The sequence below is a fragment of the Bos indicus x Bos taurus genome, chromosome 21, assembly GCF_003369695.1.
Source record: "Bos indicus x Bos taurus breed Angus x Brahman F1 hybrid chromosome 21, Bos_hybrid_MaternalHap_v2.0, whole genome shotgun sequence".
Classification (NCBI taxonomy): Eukaryota; Metazoa; Chordata; class Mammalia; order Artiodactyla; family Bovidae; genus Bos; species Bos indicus x Bos taurus.
This window is the reverse complement of record NC_040096.1, coordinates 33,119,712-33,139,659: the sequence shown is the minus strand read 5'-3', so window position 1 is coordinate 33,139,659 and position 19,948 is coordinate 33,119,712. Positions and strand designations below refer to the sequence as shown.

The 19,948-nt window shown below is 60.4% G+C and overlaps 1 protein-coding gene and 1 long non-coding RNA gene across 2 annotated transcripts in view; one reads left to right on the top strand and one right to left on the bottom strand.

Moving 5' to 3' along the window:
• Nucleotides 1-1,365: 1,365 nt before the first annotated feature.
• CSPG4 (chondroitin sulfate proteoglycan 4) overlaps nucleotides 1,366-19,948 on the bottom strand; it is a 35,730-nt gene continuing 17,147 nt past the window's right edge. Inside the window, exons 2-10 of the mRNA XM_027521082.1 lie at nucleotides 17,859-18,022; nucleotides 12,629-16,156; nucleotides 10,993-11,475; nucleotides 10,495-10,671; nucleotides 8,658-8,856; nucleotides 8,444-8,578; nucleotides 8,178-8,344; nucleotides 4,385-4,568; nucleotides 1,366-4,108 (exon numbers count right to left, since the gene is read on the bottom strand). Of these exons, the coding sequence (XP_027376883.1) occupies nucleotides 2,274-4,108; nucleotides 4,385-4,568; nucleotides 8,178-8,344; nucleotides 8,444-8,578; nucleotides 8,658-8,856; nucleotides 10,495-10,671; nucleotides 10,993-11,475; nucleotides 12,629-16,156; nucleotides 17,859-18,022 (6,872 nt within the window). The 3' untranslated portion in view covers nucleotides 1,366-2,273. The remainder of the gene's footprint in view (nucleotides 4,109-4,384; nucleotides 4,569-8,177; nucleotides 8,345-8,443; nucleotides 8,579-8,657; nucleotides 8,857-10,494; nucleotides 10,672-10,992; nucleotides 11,476-12,628; nucleotides 16,157-17,858; nucleotides 18,023-19,948) is intronic.
• LOC113879519 lies at nucleotides 11,222-17,143 on the top strand. Its single transcript, XR_003507364.1, has 2 exons — nucleotides 11,222-11,304; nucleotides 16,474-17,143. It is a non-coding gene; the product is annotated as an uncharacterized LOC113879519 (long non-coding RNA).

Here is a 19,948-nt window from a genome sequence, read left to right as displayed (position 1 = left end):
TAGACAAGCCTCTTGCCCTCTTAGTCCCCCTGGGTCCTCTGGGGGCCCTTCCTGCAGTGACCTACCAGGATTCCAGGTTTCCTTCCCAAAACTTCTGAGAGTAGGGGAAGTCCTAGGAGGCTGGATGCTGAGATGTGAAGGGCATCGTGGGGAGGGGTGGTGCAGGGACAGCAGTGTGGAGGGGAGGGAATCTCCTCTCTTGTCCTAATTCCTGGTTCAGATGCTACAGATGTGGAGAACGGCAGAGAAGTGATGCTGCTGAGCTGCCAGAGGCTGGCTGGGGCCCTCCACCCCCAATGCAGCTGTGCTCAGGTCCCAGACACCCCTCCCTTCACCCTCCCCTCCCCTGCCCTCCCACGTCCCCCCACAGCTCAGACCACTTTCCTGCTGCTTTTCTCCTGAGGACTTCAACCTGCTCCCAGGGCCTGGGCTCTTCTCTGGGACCTCGAATCTGTCTCCATTGCCCACGACCCTGGGAGACCCTCTGAAGGGAAAGGACCAGAGAGTGGTGGAAGCCCGTCTGAGGAGGCTTTGTCTCAGATCTCTCTCTGACTACAGGGACAGGTGACTTGCTGGCACACTTGCTGCTTGCTCTGCCTTTGGAAAGGCACTCTTGGTCCTCTCGTTGGAAGCGTTTGTCGTTTAGTCCCTCAGTCGTGTCCGACTCTTTGTGACCCCATGGACTGTAGCCTGCCAGGCTCCTCTGTCGATGGGACTGCCTAGGCAAGAATATACTGGAGTGGGGTGCCATTTCCTTCTCCAGGGGATCTTCCCACCCATGGATTGAACCCGTGTCTCCTCCAACGACAGAGGGGTTCTTTACCTTTGAGCCACTAGGGAAACCCTGTTGGAAGGGCAGAGACCAGCAGAAACCTTCCATGGGAAAATCTCCAGGGAACCGAGCAGATGCACCTGTGGGGTCCTCCTCTATCCCTCTCCCCATGCCCCAGCCTTGGGATCCCCAAGTCCCCCTCTCTCCCTCTCCCCATGCCCCAGCCTTGGGATCCCCAAGTCCCCCTCTCTCCCCATCTTTGCTGTTCCAACCTCTTGAGAGGTGGACAGAGAAACAAGGCTGTGGAGCCTCAAACTCAGGCTAAGACATCTACAGCTGGGGCTCTGAATGTTTCTTGGTTTTGTTTTTCTTTTCTTCAAGCTCCTTGGAGAGGGCCTAGCTTATCTCTACCGAACCAAAGCCCCATCCCACAAAGACTGGCCCACCTGCTCGCACAGGTGGAGGCAGAGGAGATCTGAAAGGCTCCAGGAGGTGGAAATTCAGGCCCCATCTATCCTGGTGACTGGCCTGGGGAAGTGCAGCCTAGTGTGGACAGGGGCCCAGTGCATGGTCAGAAAAACAACACACAGCTGTCCAGAACCTCTGAAGCACCTTTTATCCAGGCCTCACAGAGCCCAGTGCCCCCAAGTACCCCCACCCCCAACAGTCCTCAATGGGCACAGGCATTGCAGCACTCCAGGGCTTGAGACCCTGTATGCTCCCCAGCCCAGCCCTCTCTGGGGCCACAGACCCACTTTCGCCTAGCCATCAGCCCATCAAGGTGGGGCCTTGGGAGTGAGCTGGCCTCAGACCTTTCTCCATCCCTTACCCCAGGGGCTCCATCAGTCTGGGCTGGCTCAGCACCATGTTAAATAGCTTCCTTGCAATCCCCCTTAAATAAAACCATCCCAGAGCAACCCACCCACCTGGTACCCTGGCTATATGATTCCACTGCTTATGCTTTTGAGAGAGTAGGGGGGACCCTCTCTTCCTGCCCTCTGCTCCAGGGAATAGCATCTCCCTGAAAAACCAGGGGAAGAAGTTTTCCTCCCCATCCTGGGGCAGAGATGAGGGGAGGCCTGGCACGGAGTGGAAACTCCAGGAATCCCCATCTGTCCCCGCCATCCCTCTCTGTTCCTTGCCCTCTTAGCAGCCTAGGTCAAGTGTGACTTACCCAAGGTCACAGACCCAGGACTCAGAGTCCTGCTCATCTAGGAGGTGCCTCTAGTTTTGATCACCCACACTAGCTCCAGGGCAGGGGACTGACTGTTCTTGGCCCCTTGCAGTGCTCTTGGCCAGAAGTGAGCCGGAGAAGTTCCAGCTCTTGACTCCACTTGGTCCTGGATCCCTGGGCCTTCCTCCCAGCACCCTCCATACCCTGGTGTCCCCAGGACTCTCTGGCCCAGGGGAGACTCAGACAGCACCAGGGCATGGGAGCAATGGGGCCGGGGCCCGAGCAAGCCTGTCCCTGGCCCAATCGGCATCTGGCCCAGGCCAGGCCTCACACCCAGTACTGGCCGTTCTTGAGGGCAGGGTTGGCTGTCCGGCAGAACTGCAGCAGCTCGGGGTCAGGCTGGCCCCCCGGTGGGGGCCCCTGGCCAGGCACGGCCGTCAGGGGGATGGCCTGGCCTGGTTCCACCTTGCGGAAGGTCTCGGCGTCACTGGCCAGGCCGTTTCGGGGCTTGGCGGTCAGCACCTGGACGTTGTGCTTGCCTGTCTTGTTGCGTTTGCGGAGGTAGAAGAGCAGAGGCACGATGAGCGCCAGGAGCAGGAGGACCAGGCAGATGGGGATGATGATGCTGAACATGTTGGCCTCCAGGAAGCCCAGGAAGCCCCCGCTGGCCACGGGGGGCACGGGGCTGGGGGTTGCTGGGCTTGGCCCGCCTGTGGGGGTGCTGCTCTCTGGCTCCCCGGCTTCGGTCCGAGCAGCCTCAGGCAGACTGAGCAGGGCCACTCTGTAGGTCCGGGCTGCGTTGAAAGGCTCCGTGGCAAAGTCCAGCGAGGCCACAGCGGGAGGGACACCCCTTGCCCACAGCTCCAGAGTGAGACTGTCGCCCGTGGGGCCGGGAGAGCTACCCTCTGGCCTTCCCACCTCCAGCCCCAGCCGTCCATCCTCAAGGTCCCGCTGAGTGAACTGCTCCACAAGCTGGCCGCCCCGCGGCTCTGTCCTGGCCCGGGGCACTCGTACCACGCGGCCGTGCCGGGGTCCTGCCAAGAGCCGGAAACGCGGCACACTGCCCGTGCGGTTGGCCAGCTCTCCCGCATCTAAGACAGTGGGGTCCAGGCGCAGGGTGGCACCCTGGGGCCACGGCCCACCTGTCCACACATGCAGCAGAGCCCTCACGGTGACGTTCACCGTGGCAGATGCGTTGGCACCCCTGGCCAGTGCCAGGATGCTGAACTGATCCTGAGAGGAGGAGAAGTTGGTGAAGGCAAAGACCACGTCTCCTTGGTCTACCTGGAGCTGGCTGAAGGCTGTGGCAGGCTGCCCGCCCACCAACAGATGCCCGTAACGGGGCCCCTGGGTGAGGCGGTAGGCTGCGTCCGGCTCCTCCCGATCGGAAACCACTCGGAGCTGCTGCCGGCTCAGGGAGGAGCGCCCTAAAGCTTGGGGCACCTCCAGGGGTGCCCGCAGCTGCACCTCAATGGCTGAGGGAAGGACGTCCACGGCCAGGGACATGAGCAGGGGCGGGCTGGCCCCGTCGGACACGCTCAGCTGGAACACGCCCACCACACTGCTCCCGTTGGCCACGAATACCAGGCGTCCTGCATCCACGTCAGCCTGCGTGAAGCGGGTCACCGGCCCCGGGCTGGCCCCCGCCAGGCTCAGGAAGCCGTTGTGGGGGGCCCGCTGCACCTCATACTCAATCTCTCCGGGAGCGGAGTCTGGGTCCACCACGCTCAGCTGGGCCCGGGAGACAGGGCTACGGGAGCCCCGGGTGAGCCGGAGCGGGATGGAAGCCTGAGGCTTCGGCGGCCGCTCATTCACATCGCGCACTGTGATGGCGAAGACCTCTGAGGTCTGCGGTCCTACCACGGAGGCCCCCGCCGGCCCCTGGAGGTGGGCGCGGAAACGGAAGCCATCCTGCTGGGTGCCCCCGCCTCCGTGGGCGTACACCAGCTGCCCTGTGGCCAGCTCAGACTGCAGGAAGTGGGGCCGCCCGGCGTGGAGGGGCTCCTCGGACACCAACAGCTGGCCCCGCGTGGGGAACTGCGTGATCTGGAAAAGCACGTCGTGCTCCAGGCGTCGGGGCGATGGGATGCTGGCCAGGAGGTTGGCAGCGTCGAGGGCTGCGGTGGTGATCTCAGCCCTCTGGCCTTCGGAGACCCAGAGACCTGGGGACGGGACACAGGCTGTGAAAGTCCCGTCCACCGAAGGGAGAGCCGTGGACCTTCAGACCAGAGTCTTCAAGGCCGGGATGTCCCTCCCTGCTTAGACCAGGCACCCCAGCCTGGGGCTCCGGGTCCCATGAGGACCGGTATATATACCCCTGCTCAGCCCACCTGCCCATCCTCCCTGTAATGTACCAGGCCCTCAGAGCTGACATGAGCTGCTGACTTTTGGCCTTGTGCCCTCCACCCCCAAATCTGCCAGCCCATCATGCTGTTCACCTTTGTTCCTCCAGAGGCGGCTGGGGCGCTGGGGACAGGCAGCCTCGAAAGTCACGGTCACGGCAAGGGTGGCGACCATGTCGGGGGCAGGGGGTGAGGACAGCTGGAGCTCCAGGGCATCATGGGCCTCCCAGAAGGGCTCGGAAGGCATCTCGTGCTCATACAGAATGTTCCCAGCATATACCTGCAGGGACACCCACTGGTTGGATGAGATCCTGCAGGGCCTGGAACCCCCTCCGAGGCTGGCACCAATACAGGGCACTGGGGTCTCCCTGGCAGACACCCAGAGCTCAGCCACCCTCGCGGCTCTCCCCAATGTGCCTCCGTCTATGTCTCCATCAACTCAGGGGGTCACCATAAAACTGTCACACAACAGTGAAGAACTAGGCTCTGGATCCGGACGCCTCTGTCAAATCCCAGCTCTGCCACCTTGGGTGAGTCACCTCATCTCTCTGAGCCCCTGGGAAAGCAGTACTCTATCTGTGCTTCTCTCCACAGCAGTTCGGTCCTCTTTTGTATGAAATCCCTGTCCCTCTTCCCTACTGAAGCCGCGGCTTCTACCAATGCCCATCTTTTTCCCACGGCGTCAGTGTCCCCTCAAAGGCATCAGTCCCAATCATTAGGTAACTATGCTATCCACCCATCTTAAAGAAGAAACTTCTCCTGACTTTACTTTTTACACCAACATATGTTCTTCCACCTTTTAGGCTCTTTGCAGCAAAAAGCCAGAAGGAATAGTCTATACTCTCCCCTATGCGGTCTTGAGCACACTCCCCCCCCGACTTTGGTTCCTGCTGTTGCCAAGGGGACCATGGCCTCCATGTCACTGAATCCAGAGGCCAGTTCTCAGCAGCCCTGGACACAAGTGAGCGGCCCTTCCTCCAGCCCACCCGATGGCTTCCACGCGGTTCTGCTCCCTTGGTTGACCTCCAGCTTCACTAGTTGCTTCTTCACAGACTCTCCTACTGGTCCCACCCCTTCCTCGCCCGCTGCCCCCCGACCCCATGTCTGTGGTTTGGCCTTGACACTCTGCCTACAGGCACTACCCACGTGCTCTCACTGGGTCTCACGTCCTCAGATGCCAGCCATGAGACGACCCCTTTATTTCTCTCTCCAACCCCAGGCTTTGCTCTCCTGAACTCCAGGCTCATAGCTACCTGCTTCCTGGGCAGCTCCACTGGGATGTCTGAAGGACATCTCAAACTCAGCATATCCGAGACAACCCCTGACCTCCTCTGCCTCTCCCAGCCTTCCCACTGCGGAGGGCATGGCTCTGTTCGTCCTGTGGCTCGGGTCCCCAGACCCTGAGTCACCCCTGATTCCTCGCTTCCTCTCTTACAGTGTCATCTCTGGCCTGGATCATTCCTGGAGCCTCCTAACTGTGTACTGGCTCTCTCTCTGCCCACCACGCATGCGTGCTAAGTCACTTCAGTCGTGTCCAACTCTTTGCAACCCTATGACCCTAGCCCGCCAGGCTCCTCTGTCCATGGGGATTCTCCAGGCAAGGATACTGGAGTGGGTTGCCAGGCCTCCTCCAGGGGATCTTTCTGACCCGGGGACTGAACCTGGGTCTCTTAGGTCTCCTGGATTCACAGGTGGGTTCTAACACAGAAGTCAGGGTGAGCCTTTAAAAATCTAAGTTGGGTTCTGTCAGTCTTGCTCAGACAGTACAATGGCTCACCACCCTTTACCTTCAAAGACCCTGTGTGACCCGTTACCTGCGACCTCACCTCCTCCCTCTCCATTCCAGCCACGCCTGCTGTTCTCTAGGGCCAGCTGTGTGTTAAACACCAAGGAATAGTCTCCACTTCCATCAAGAAATCCACTCCCTCCCCTTCTAATCCCAATGTGTCCTCTTGGCTTATCTTTTGTTTTCCCCTTTTAGGAGACACAGGGAACTATTTTCCTTCTCGTGGAAAAACAGGACTTGTGCAATAGTGCGAAGGAAGCCGACTGGGGTCACAGTGTGTGGGAGGTTCGAGGCTTCCTTCTCACTGTTGCACCGGGGTTGTGGTGAAGTGGGGCCCCCTGCCTGGTCAGGAGGGGGAGCAGAGCTGGAGGTGCTCTTCAGAGGCTGTCCGGGAGAGGGGAACACAAGCTTTTTAAGAAACTGGAAATCAGGTTGCGTGTGGGTGAAATACCCCAACGGTTCTATCTTGATCACTAATTTAAAACTATTAATTGCATGCGCAAGCCAAATAAAACACATCTGCGGGCCAGCTGTGGTCCACAAGGACTGCCAGCTGTGACCTCTGGCCCGGGGCTGACCGATGAGCAGGAAGGAAGCAGAGACCCTCGGGAGCTGGGTGGTGGGCAGCTGGAGGTCTGAGTACACGAGGTGCTTGTGGGTGGGGGGGCTGTCCGGTTGGGGATGAGGCAAATCACAGGCGAGGTGGGGAGGGGTTCCTGACCTCTGGGAACCAGCAGCATCCTTTGCTGAAAGAATCTTGGACTAGCAATCCGAAGGCATAGCCCCGGGATGGCTTCTCCCTAGCCATGGGATCTGAATAAGGTCTCTTAAGTCCCTTGACCTCTGTAAGCCTCAGTTTCCTTATCTGTAGAATGGGGACACCTGGTCCCTGTCTTCTCTCCACTGCCCCCGGCTAAGAGTACTGCGCCACCATGGCGCTGTCAGATCCCACCCAGTTCTGCCCTGCCCCCTTCACCAAGGGGAGGGTGTGTCTGCCTCAAAGCCTCCTCCAGCTTCCCTGGGTGGCGCTGCCACCCTGGCCCCCTGGTGGCCATTCAATCTAGTCCACAGGGTGGGGGAGGGGCCTGAAGTCCTCCTCCTGCTCCACCCCTCTCCCTGGGCATCCCAGGGATTCAGGGTGCACAGCTGGCCTGCTGAATATTTAATTGTGGGGAGAGGTGGGAAGGGGGGCCATAGCAGATGCTGGGAGCACAGAGAACCCCAGCCTGGGGGATGGTGATGTGAGAGACCTGAACACCTCTTCCCACCCTCATTAAAGTTCCTTCCTGCCCTCATGTGTAAGACATTCCCCCCACCACCCCCCGCCGCCACAGGGAGAGCCTTCAGGGCGAGCCAAGGCTGCCCTTGAATGCTGGGCGCCTCCTGCACTTACAGGGACCTTAATTTAAATGATGGCTGCTGGCCTCACTGGCCCAGGTAGCACAGAGCGCTCTGGGACCCCAGCAGAAGCAGCCTGGTGGTCTGCCTCTTCCCATGGCTGAGAGTTCTAGCTTTCACTGGTGGCCTCTGCTCGGGGGCAGCTGTGTCCTGAAGCTGCCCTGAAGCATGGATGGCAGCTTCATCCCCAGCTCGACTTACTCAGCTGCTTGTGTCCATTCGTCTGCTTTCAGGACCCACCCTGCTCCTTTCTGGCTCTTCACCTGAGCCCCGGGCTCACATCTCTGCCCACAAGCCCACCAACTGCCTTCATCCCAAACTCTACCCACCCCAAACCAAACACTGTCCCCCACCAGCCACTGGGGTGTCTGGTGTATTCTATGCAGTATACCTTTGCCCTAGTCCCCTAGGGTCCGAGTGCAGTTCCTTCTGGAAGCCAAGTCTGAGAACCTGATCCCAGGAGAACCAGGGCCCTAGAGCCCTGGTCTCCTGCATCCTTCTTCCTTCCCCTGGAACACTAAGCCCCATCCCTCCCCCATCCCCCAGCCTGGCGGCTTCTGGAAGGTGAGGCATGCAGGGCCTGGACCATGGCGGGCCCGGGGAGGCTGGAGCTGGTACCCGTGCCCACAAGTGTGTTCAGGGGGGCAGTGGGCCTTAGACTGGATGGAGTCTAAGCCTCGAGTGGCTGAAGAGAGCGGCCCTTACCTCTGCCTGAGTGAAGTTCTCCAGGGCCTCCCTGGTGCTGCCCCGCTGGGTGTGGAAGAGCCGGCCAAGCTGGGGGCCCCGCAACACCCGGTAGAGCAGGTGGTGGGGGTCAGTGCCCGCACTGGAACTGGCTCTCAGGCTCTGGCTGCTGAGCGGCTGGACGGACCCTGCGAGAGGCCAAGGGGGACTGTCGGCCTCTGACCAGGAGGCAGGGCCAGACCCGCGGCCGCTGGGGAGGCAGAAGGGCCCTGGTGTGGCTCACCCACCTGGGCAGACGGTCAGCGTCCGGCTGCCCTCCAGGGAGAGGAGCAGCTGCTTCTGGGCCGTCACCCGGAAGAAGTGTCCCGCGGAGCTGTGCTCGCCGTCAGACAGGCTGAAGCGGAAGCCTCCGTCCAGGGCTCCTGGGACAGGAAGGGAGTTGAGCCTCGCCGGCCCGCGCCGGCACCCAGCCTCGGGGCACCCCCACCTCTCGGCGCCCACCTCTGTGTGAGAAGAGCACGAGCCCGCCATCGAGCTGGGCCTGGGTGAAGCTGTGGGTCTCGGTGCCCGGCGCCGTACTCAGCACCACCCGTCCGTTGCTGGGCTGCTCCAGGGTGTAGACCAGGTCCTCGGGTCCAGAGTCGCTGTCTGTGCCCCTAAGGGCCTCCGCTGGGATGGGCACCGTGGCCCCCTCCCACATCTGGGGATACAGGCCTGTGAGGGATCTGATCCCACCAAGCCTACCCACTTCATTCCTCCCTGGCCTGGAGGCATCATCAGGGCTCCAACCGCACTGCCATCCGGGGCTCCCCCGCACAAAGGGGCCCTCCACCCCATTCACTTTCCCCTGTTGGCCCAAGGTTCCCACGCCCAGGCTCCCTGCTCTCCATCTGCCCTAGTCCAGCTTGTCCCTCAGGGCCAGCTCATGTACCCCTACTCCAGGAAGCCACCAGCTTTCACCCATCAGAGAGTCTCCCCACCCTGACCCACAGTGCCACTTCTGTGGTTCACCGGCAGGGCAGGGGTCTCCCTTCAGACCCTCCATGGTGAATCTGGGCAGGGGCACAGGATGGGAATCGGATCAGGATACTTAGAAATGGGCTCCCCTTCCAGGTGAAGGATGGGGTGGGAGGCTTGGTGAGCTGGAGAGGCTGGCGGCAGACCACTGCCTTGCAGCACTTGATGGGGGCGCAGGTGCTCCCAGAGCAATCACGAGCCCCGAGCCCGGTGGGTGAAGGCTTCCTGGGTGCAGGCAGCCCCTCCCCATGCTCAGAGTGAAGGGGAGACCCCACAAGCCTCTCTCCTGTTAGCAGGACAGGATCCTATTCCGAGGGTCCTGTTGGGTCAGCAACTCATGAGCAGTATTGGGGAGGGGGTACCTAGAAAACCAAGCACTCTGGGGTTTCCTCTCCCAACCCAAGGCTGACCTCAGCCAGAGCTCTGGAAGGAGGGCGTAATGTATAGACCAGGCCTTAGCACAGGGCTCCTGGTACAAACACAGTGGACAGCACCACCTGGTGGCGAAATGGCACACAGCACCATCTGACTGTGGTCTCCCGGCAGCCCTCTGCCTGAAACCTACCCTCTGCAGGCCTCCCCGGCACCGGGCTGTTCCCCACAGGTACATCCTATACACCAAAGATTCTCATGTCACAGGCAGCCCAAATCGGCCCTCTTCTGAAATCTTCCATAGCTGCTGCTGAGCCAGAGGCTATACCCTAGAGGTCAGCATTCAGTGCCCTGCCCGTTTGCTATCCTGCTGTGCGGCCCTGGTCAAGCCACACTCTTTCTTTTCCATCGGTGACTTCCACTGTGACCCTGGAGAAGTCCTGTCACCTGTCTGGGCCTCAGCCTTCACTTCTGCTGGATGGGGACCCCACTATCCTGCAGTAGTGTAAGAGTCAGGGGATTGGGGGGTCCAGCTGTGGCCTGCACTTGCTGGGGGTGGAAGTGGGGAGCAGTTGGAGTCCACCCCTAAGGGTTTGAAACAGTTTTCCTCAGGAGTCCTGGTGCTGAGCCAGAGCAAAAGCTTCCTGATGAGGGTGAGTCCAGGGAGCAATAGCTTCCTGATGAGGGTGAGTCCAGGGAGCAATGGGACTAAGCTCATGTCCATTCACAAGGCTGTCTACTGCATTTGTAAGTGACCAATTACAAAGCCTCACAGCTGTGTTCTATTTTCAGTGCAGTAGCTCTTCTCTCCTCCCAAAAACCTAGGGTGGCATGGGGCAGGATCCCCATTTTACAGAGGAGGAAACTGAGGCTCACAGAAGGGGAGCTCGGTGCTGGGCCTCTCTGGTGGGGACGGGGACAGCGGGAGGTGGTCCTACAATGCTCTCACCTGCAGGCCTGTGTTTGTGGTGAGGATTGGGGGCTGGTCGTTGACAGGCAGGATGGTGATGGTGAGGACCACGGGGTGGCTCTGGCGGTCCATCTCTGAGGCGTTGGCCACCAGGACAAAACTGTCTTCCACTGTCTCGCTCCCATCATGCACGTAGCGGATCAGCTGCTGTTCCACCTGTGGGCAGGCCCCGGGCCGGAGGTCAGGCCCCAGCAGGCCTGAGTCCCCTGGTGGGTCTCAGGCCCAGCACCCTTCATGCCCTGCCTTTGGGCACGGGAGACTGACTCCTTCAGAGCCTCTGCTTCTGCGGGCAGTGAAGGGGACTGTCATTTCTCCCAGAGTGAAAGAATGATGGAAATGGGGACACTCATTTCTCTCTGCTGGTGAAGGAGGGTGAGATGAGGTGCTCTGTAAATGTGGGCTCCTGCCTCCTTTCCTTGCATACCCTCAGACTTGGCCCCCAGAGCTGGGCTGTACCCTGGGCCTCCCTGACCGTACCTCTCTCCAGGAGAAGGCGCTGAGGCTCCCGTCTTGAGGTCCCTCCTCTCTTTGCAGGGCCCCATGCCGGGGCGGCTCCAGCACCTGCAGGAGGAGGGCCGGCAGCGTGGGGAAGTAGGACCCCGCGATGCGGAGCAGAGGCGGGGCCAGGGTGCGGGCCCCGCCCTCCGGGACACTGAAGTTCTGTGCCTCCAGGGGGATGGCGGCGGGCAGCACCTCCAGCTCCACGCGGACGCCCTCGAGGGGAGCACCCAGGCCTGAGGACACATCCAGGGAGAAGGTGTCGCTCCAGACCTCAGGACGGGAGTGCAGGTACAGGACCCTGCCCGCATCCACTGCCTCCTGGGAGAAACGGTTCACGGGGTCCAGGCTCGGCGGCTCAGCTGCCACGGCGCCAGGCGACAGCATCACCAGGTAGCCGGCGCTCGGCTGGGTCTTCACTGAGAACACAATATCCGCTGGTGGCACTGCCTCCTGGGCTGCCTGGTTATCAGAGGGGTCACAGGGGGAGCCTGTTGAGGCCTCTGAGACACACACACACTCTCTCCGAGATGTACACAACCACATGGCCTCAGGTTCAGTGACACGGACATACAGTCTTACCACACGCCAATGTGTGCACCCAGACACGTATGTCACACACGGATATACACACTGACTGTCCATGACATGCTATTGCCACCAGAGGGCGCCCCATCCTTCTGCGCGACCTGGATTCCTACACTACGGGGCTCTTTGGAGCTTGCAGACCCGAGTCCAGTCCACAGCCTGGAGGGAAGGTGCCCCCTCATCTGATGACCCAGTCATAACAGGCTACACACCACCCCAAGCTCACATGTTTTATTCTGTCCCCCTGCCTGGAAGACTGTCCCCCTGCTCCCTGCTGTTAAACCCCAGACTCTTCAAAGCCTAGCTCTTCAAAGCTGCCTTCTCCTGGGCAAAGACTTCCAGCCACCATATATGTTTAGTCACCATCTGCCCCGAAGTCTCGACAGCCTCAAAAACCACAAGAGGCTCAGAAGCTGGCAGCTTATTCTCAGTAGGAGAATAAAGCCCAGAGAGGGCAAGCGACTGGTGTGAGATCACACAGCAAGGCAATGGACCTACCGGATGGCCTGTGGTTGCTCAGTGAGGTTCCTGGGTGGTCAGTGGCCCTCAAGGCCTGGTCTGAGGCACAGGAAAAGAACAGAGGACACAGGAGCTGGCTGGCAGGATGGGTGTGGGGGGAGCCAAACCTGTCTCTAAGGCCTGTAATCCTCAAAGTCAGCACCCGTCAAAACCCTTCAGACAGCCTACTCCTATTAGAGTGCAGATTCTCAGGCTCCAAATCAGAGTCTGTGGTCTGGGTAGAGCCCAGGAATCTGCATGTCGAGCACAGCGTGTACACGTGTGCATGTGACATGTGGAGGGATATGCAACCCACAGGCAGCCGTGCACACCAAACACTGTCCAGAAACCCTCAGGCACACAACATACAGAGGTACAGGTACACACCCAAGGCACATACACACACCTGGCCCAGAAGCCACCACAGTTACACCCCAAACCATCCGAGCAAGCATGCCTGCCATGATTGCTCGGGTTAGGGGCCCTGTTTACTCGGCCCAGACCCCTGCTCAGGCCCCCAGCCCTTTACCTCCAGCAGGTCCCTTCTGATTTCAGCTGCCTCTCCCTGGAAGACGTAGATCTTCTTGTGCTGGGCCAGGTGCAGGGGGGCCACTGGCCCCTCGACGGCAATGGTCACTTGCAGGGTGGCTTCTGTGTGCACAGGCCCTGACTCCACAGAAAAGGCCAGGGTATCACGGGGACTGAGGCTGCCATTGTGGTTGTAGAGAATGGCCCTCTCCAGCAGGTCCTGCTGGGTGAAGCTGGTGACCGGCTGGCCGGCCCGGAGCAGCTGCCCCCAGCGTGGACCGGCTGTGACCTGGTAGTGGACCTCATCACCACTGCGGATATCTAGATTGGTGTCCAGGGGGAGCACGTCTGTGTCAATGGTGCCCTGGCCTCCTTGAGGGACCACCAGGCCAGAGCCATTGGTCACACGGAGGTAGGGTTCCGAGGCCTGCACTTCGAGCAGCGCGGTGGCCTGGTGCTGCCCGTCGGACACCTGCAGCTGGATCCAGCCGCGGTCGGCCCCTGAGTGTACAAACAAGACCCGCCGGTTCCTGAGATCCTCCTGGGTGAAGCGGTATATGGGCCGAGAGGGCTCGTCCACAGCTACGATACTGCCAAAGAGGAGGTCCTTGCGGGTCAGCACCAGCTGAGCATCTGCAAAGCCAGAGTCGGCGTCGCTGAAGGCCACATCGTCCGTGGTCAGCAGCCGCTGCCCGCCACGAGCCACGTGGAAGATGCGGCTGATGGTCTGCACAGGAGCGTGGTCGTTCACGGGCTGGATGGCCACGCGGAAGACACCCCGTACCTCCTCCCAGGCCATGTCACTGCTGCCCTCGCCCTGGCGGGTAGCCACAAAGGGGATGTCATCTTCTGTGGTCTCGGAGTTGTCGTGCTGGTAGACCAGCCGGCCGTGCAGCAGGTCCTCATTGGTGAAGGATGTCACCATGGTGGCTTCATCTTGTGTGTCTCGCCACACCAACCTGCCGTGGCGGGGTCGCTCCATGACCTCGTAGAGGTAGTTGGCGCTGTTGAGACTCTTGACAAAGAGGTGGTCAGCAGAGAGGATGCCCTTCCCGCCCTCGGGCACCGAGAGGAGGACATTGGTGAGGACGGGGGCGTCCGGATCACCGCCAATGTGGATGGGGAAGGTGTACAGCGGGGAGAAGTGCGGCGGGGCTGTGACGCGGAAACGGAAGGCGTCCTCAACTGCCTCTGAGGCACGAGCTGTGGCCCCATAAGTCACCCGGCCAGCCCGCAGGTCGTCCTGGGTGAAGCTCTGGCCGTCTGACAGCCGCGTGCCCTGAAGCTGAAGATTGCCCTTCCTGGGGGCCTGAACCACCTCATAGTGGAAAGTGGTGGGGTTCGGGCCTGCCTCCTCCAGGGTGGCCTCCAGGTGGGCTGTGGTGAGGGCCTCCTGTTGGGTGTTCTGGGTGTGCAGCGGCTCCAGCCGCAGCAGCCGCACGGTGGCTCTCTGGATCATCACTGGGAAGGTCAGATTGCTCAAGGCCTCCTGGCCCACCTGCACCTCCAGGGCCACGCTCTCCACTGTGTCCTCAGCGTGGTGCTGCGGGTCGGTGCTCAGGTACCTTATACGGCCCTGCTCCACGTCCCGCTGGTGGAAGGCCCGTGTAGATCGCCACTCGGTGCCCTCTGCCCCGCCTGCCCCCTGCTTCTGCAGCTCCCCCAACCGCAGGGCCCCGGTGACTCGGAACAGCACGCTCACATCCTGCCCCACGGCATTGGTCTCCACCGACAGGTTGGCAGGCAAGACGGGTGCAGCGAAGCCCTGGGCCAGGCGCAGCCCCGTGTTGTGGAGGACTTGAATGGCTGGCCTGACGGCCACCACCTTCAGCGTGACTGGGGGGCTGGCTTGCAGCCCATCGCTGACCCGGAATGTCAGGTCTGGGGCGGGCCCGCCGCGATGGACATAGACTAGGCTGCCTGCCTCCAGCTCCCGGCAGGAAAACTCGGTTGCTGGCTCCCCGGGCTGGTCTCGGCGCTCCACGGGTAGGCCGGCGGGGGCACCGAGGAGCTGGAAGGTGAGGCCCTCGCAGACGGAGTCTGGGTCGTAGGCCTGGAAGACCTCTGGCCCCAGGGGCTTCTGAGTGTGTTCCAGGATCACCATGAGGCTGCCGTGCGGGAAGATGACGCGAGGTGGGTCATTGACAGGGTTCACCTGAATGGGCAGGATGTATGTTTGGCCCCTGCGAAGGCAGGAAGGCACGGCCCCCCGAGATGTCACTGACACCTCGAGCACCAGCTGGTCGGAGGGGTCCTCGGAGCCATCGTGGACGAAGCGGGCCTTGCGGTTCACCACGTCCAGAAGGGTGAACATCTTCCGTGCCTGGGCGCCCGGAATGTCCAGTTCCAGCTCGCCATGACGGGCCCCGCGGCTCACGCTGAACAGCACCTGGGACTTGCGCAGCTCGGCCTCATTCAGGTCCAGTGTGGGCTGCACGTGCCGCCACTCCAGCCAGGCTGTGCCGCCCTCAGCCACCACCAGCGGGCTGACGGTCAGCAGCTGGGTGAAATTGGCAAAGACCGGGGGCAGCCCCGGTTCTGGCACGCAGGGCACGGGCAGCTCCATGGCCGACCACACCTCGGGTGCCAGGGTGGAGAAAGCTTCGTATGGGCCGTAGGCGTCCTCCTCATACTCGTCTTCCTCTAGCCTGCAGCCAGCTGCCATGTTGCGGGTCAGCAAGGCTTCCCGGAGCCCCTGCCTCTGACCGTTGACGCTGAGATCCTCCATGCAGCCCAGGAGGGAGACGTTGACAGCCAAGCCCAGGCGGTGCTCTTGGAGGTGGCGAGAGGCCTCGGCATCCAGCCCCCCGAGGAGGAGATTGCCTCGTGGCTCCAGGTAGCTGAGGACCCCACGGTTGGAAGTCCGTGTGGGGTACTGGTCCACGGAGATTTCCAGCCGGTGAACATCCACGTGGACGCTGACCTCGTGGGGCTGCCCATCGGCCACAGGCATGCTGTTGTGGAGCAGTACGGTGCCCTGGCCCTTCTCCACCACGGCCCGCAGGTGGCCCTCAAATATGTCCACGTAGATGAAGTCCCCCTGCCGGCCCCCGGCCTGGAAGGCCAGGGGCGCCTTTTGGCTCCGTGTGGTGAGTGTAAACTCCAGGGTGCCTTCATGCCGAGTGCCCCAGGCAGGGAAGGCGGCCAGCGAGTAGGGCCCAGAGAAGCCCACGGCCACATCATCACCAGCAGAGAACTCCTCGGCACAGCCCTCAGGCACATCTGCCGTCAGCGGCCGGAGGAGGCTGCGGCCATTGAGGGTGGCCGAGTGGAGGCAACCCCGCAGGGGTCGGCTGGCTCTCGTCAGGTAGGGCAGGTCAAGGCTCCCCGTGCCCCCCAGGAAGAGCCCATAGGGGACCTCCAGGGGAGCGCCCTGGACTGGGGCTGAGTCATTCAGGAGCCCATCGACTGACAGCAAAGCCCAGCTGTCTGACACGGTCAGCTCCACGATGTGGGGGACAGAGTCGCTCAGCAGCATCTCTGCCGGGGTCTGCACCCTCACCTCTTCCTGGCCCAGGAGAAGTCGGACCTGAGGAGACACGGTGGGAAAGGAAGCAGATTGCAACCAGCACTTCTGCGGTAAAAGCGTAACTGGCTCCCCACACTTGGGGTCCTCCGAGCAGAGGGCCTAGGACAAGTGCTTCTCAAGCCAGTCCCCTCTTTCCTGCCAGCTCTTTACTCATCCCCCAAACCCTCCCCAAAGTGATTTCTGAACCAGGCCTGGATGGGCGCAGGGGACCCTGATGTGAATCAGATGTGGTCCCTGCCCACGCAGACCTGTCACACAGCAAGATGCTTTCCTAGAGATTCAGCCTAAATTCTTGTATGTCTCCCCCCTTTCCATAGGTGAGAGGTGCCAGAAAAACCACCTTGGAATACAGAGGATTCCTCCCCTGGAATAATGGGCACCTGAGAAACCCTTGCTGTGTCCCCCAAGTAGAGCAAAACACCTTGGAGTCACTGAGGCAGCTAGGCTCATTGTTCAGGGAGGGGGCACCCAATGCTCGGTGTTTTGACTTGTCCAAGAGGGGTAGTCCTTGGGGAGAGAAAGTTGTCTCTAGGGCACTGACACAGAACTGGCTCTGGTGCAGGGCTCCCACAGCCAGATGGTAGAATGGGTGGTGGCAGAGTATGGAAACTGAAAGAGCAGAGCACTATGAACTTATGGCCTTGGGAGTCCATGTATGGAGCCCCTTTCTAGGAGTGTGTCATCAATATACCTGGCAGAAAGAAAGAACATCAGTGCCAGGTTGTACCCAGGCCATGTTCAACAGTGACACCTTGTGGCAGCGAGAAGCAATGGCAGCATCAGATGGACAGAGGGGACCAGAGTTCTCTCCCCACTGGAGTGTGGAAACAAATGGCTCTCCCAAAGATGGACTAAGACTTCGTGTCCTCAAACTCTTCATGGTCAGGGGAAAGCCTCCAGAGACAGCCAGAAGACTCTTTGCAAATAAAACTTGTGGTAACTTGAACAATGAAATAAAATTAAGGAAGCTGTGGGGCTTCCCTAGTAGCTCAGTGGTAAAGACTCCTCCTGCCAATGTAGGAGACATGGGTTCAATCCCTGGGTCAGGAAGGTCCCCTGGAGAAGGAAATGGCTACCTGTTCCAGTACTGTTGCCTGGAGAATCCCATGGACAGAGGAGCCTGGCAGGCTACAATCCATGGGCTCACAAAAAAGTTGGACATGACTTAGTGATTGAAGAATGGCAGTAGCATTCCTGGTTGTTCCATCACCGACAGACAGTGGTGATACTGTCATAGTGGTGATAGAGGGTGGCCAGGGCTTTGCCAGAGGAACGCACAAGGGTGCTGGGACCCAGGAGAGGGGAATCCGCCCAGGTGAGGATAGGGGTGCCCATGCTGAGACTTCAAGGGGAGGCTGTAGTGAGGCAGGTGCAGGGAATGAATGAAGCTTGCATCAGGCAGAGTAGTGAGCAAAGGCTTGGCAAGAGCAAGAGACCACGGGATGGCAGAGAATGGAGAGTGGTCAGCGTGCTCAGAACACCAAGGACCGGCGAGGGGTCGTGGTGAGAAGCGTGGCTGGAGAGCAAACGGACAGAACGGGTTCCTGAGGGGCTCACACTTCTGTCCATCTCAGAGCGGGGGCAGTGGGTGGGGGGCCCTTGAGGCCTCAAGGTGAAAGCGACATGCTCAAGGTCACAGCTGGTGGGTGGGGGGTGTGCACTGGAAGCTAGAGAAGGAGTCCAGCAGGGCGACATCACTGACCTGCAGGCGTCCGGAGTAGAGCTGCAGGAGTAGGTAGTCAGCCGGGCCTGCCGCCAGGAGAAGCAGGGCCTCGGGCTGTGCCGTGGAAAACTCCAGCTGTAGGTCTATGTCGGTCAGAGCCGTGGCCACGGGGACCTCCAAGTGGTTCTCTCCAAAGAAGGAGGCTGTGTGACAAGAGAGAGCTGTGGTGAAGTGCGGCCCTGTGCCTGGAGGAGGAAAGGAGCCTCAGGGTGGACGGCTGGGCCGTAGGGAGGGCGCTTCAGGCCGGGGCTCCCCCTTGGTTCTCCACGGTGCCCCCTGTGGCCTCAGCTGGTCCTGGCAGCAGAAGGCACGGCCTTGCTTCATGTCCAGCCTGGACCCTGGCTCTGAAGGAGGTCAGACCCAGCATCCCAAGCATGGAGGTCTTCTCCTCGATGGGTTTCTGGGGCCAGAGGCTTCTGCCAGCTCCGGCTCTCTTCCCCTGGGCCCTAGAGGAATCCCCATCCTGGGTCTGGCTCCTTTCTGGCTCAAAGGGAAACCATCACTGGCTTAATCAAGTGGCCCGATGGCCACAACCCCCAGAAATGAAGCTCTAGGAGAACCATTGCTACCCAAAGTGATCCCTGCTCAGATTCCTTCTCCAAGGTGCCCATCTGGTTTAGCTCCTGGACTGGCTGGCCACGGCTGAGCCCTGGTGGCAGTGAGTCCACAGAAGAGCAAAGGCTCTGAGCCCAGATGGACACCACGTGCGATGCCAGAACCAAAAGGGGCCAAAGCTTCCTCCATCACCCTGTATTGCTTCCTGCTGCTTAGCTATTAATGGTCCCTGGTGAGCTGTCAGATCCGGCCCCATTATTTCCACCGTGGCCCAGAAGCCAGGGTTCAGCTGCGTTCTCCAAGCCTGGGTCTCAGACTGAAGGCAAGGCCTGGGAGGGGCTGACAGTCTGATGGGCCTCCCAAGACAGGAGGTCATATTTGGGGTTTCCCAGGGTCACTGTGTAGACCCTACACTGGGACACCTCCTCTTTTTAAGTTGTCACCCCCTCCAGGAAATTTCTCCAAATGAGCTTCCCTTGGCCTCTAGCCTGCTGCCACAATTTCTGGTCCATTCCTTTCATGGAGACTAGTGCCAAATACTGACTCCACCCCCTTGATGTCCAGGGCTGGGGTAGGGTAAGGGGAGACAGGAGAGGGTCATAAAGATGATTCATCCTCCTTGGGCTTCTCTTAAATCCTCTGTGAGTCAGTCAAGGCTGTTGGCCTCGTTAGGGAGGATCTGTTTCCCGGGGGGTCTGAGCCAGCTCACATACACCTGAGGAAGCTGCATCAGCCCCTGGAGGCGTCCCAGACTTGTGTGCCCTGAGGGCAGTCAACACGGCCTGTAGAGATGGAGGGATGCCCAAGAAAGAGGAAGCTCTCCCCTTCAGGCTGAGCTGAAATCCCTTCTACTTATCCCCTCTTGCCAGCACTTGCTGGCCACACCAGAGCCTTCTCTAGAAAGCTAAAGAAATCAAAGCAAAAGTGCCAGGCCATCTAGGTGGACACAGCCCGGTGGGCCCAGCTCATCTCAGTGTCCGCGACGGACAGACCAGGGAACTGGCAGCTGGCAGGCACCTACAGGGGTGTTTTATCTGCAAGGTCAAGGACTCTGAGGAACAAAATGCAGCACACTAAGCTGGGGGCAGCTACAGCGCAAGGAGCGGAGGCAGGTGGCCCCCCGTAGGATGGAGCCGCCACCACGGCAAAGCTCAGAATGGCTGGCAAGAGATGACCGTTACATTTTCAGGAATTTTGTAAGCCAGGTGATGCTGCCCAGTGAGCCTATTCATACCACGGAAAGAGGCAAAACACACCGATTGGGGCTCCCTCTCTCCTGGAGAGCCTGCTGTTAAACCCTCACCTGCCTAACATGCACTGGCTGGGGGCCCCTTTGCTTCCCAACCGTGTGCGAGTGAGCACAGGCCCTCACCCACACTCCCTTTCACTAAAGGTGGATGTCAACCTGCCAGGGCGCGGTCCAGCTGGGGACCAGGCAGGAACTGAAGCAGCTGGCTGGCTCTAGCCATTGAACCACCCGCCCGCAGCGCCCTCCTGGCACGGGGGAATAGCAG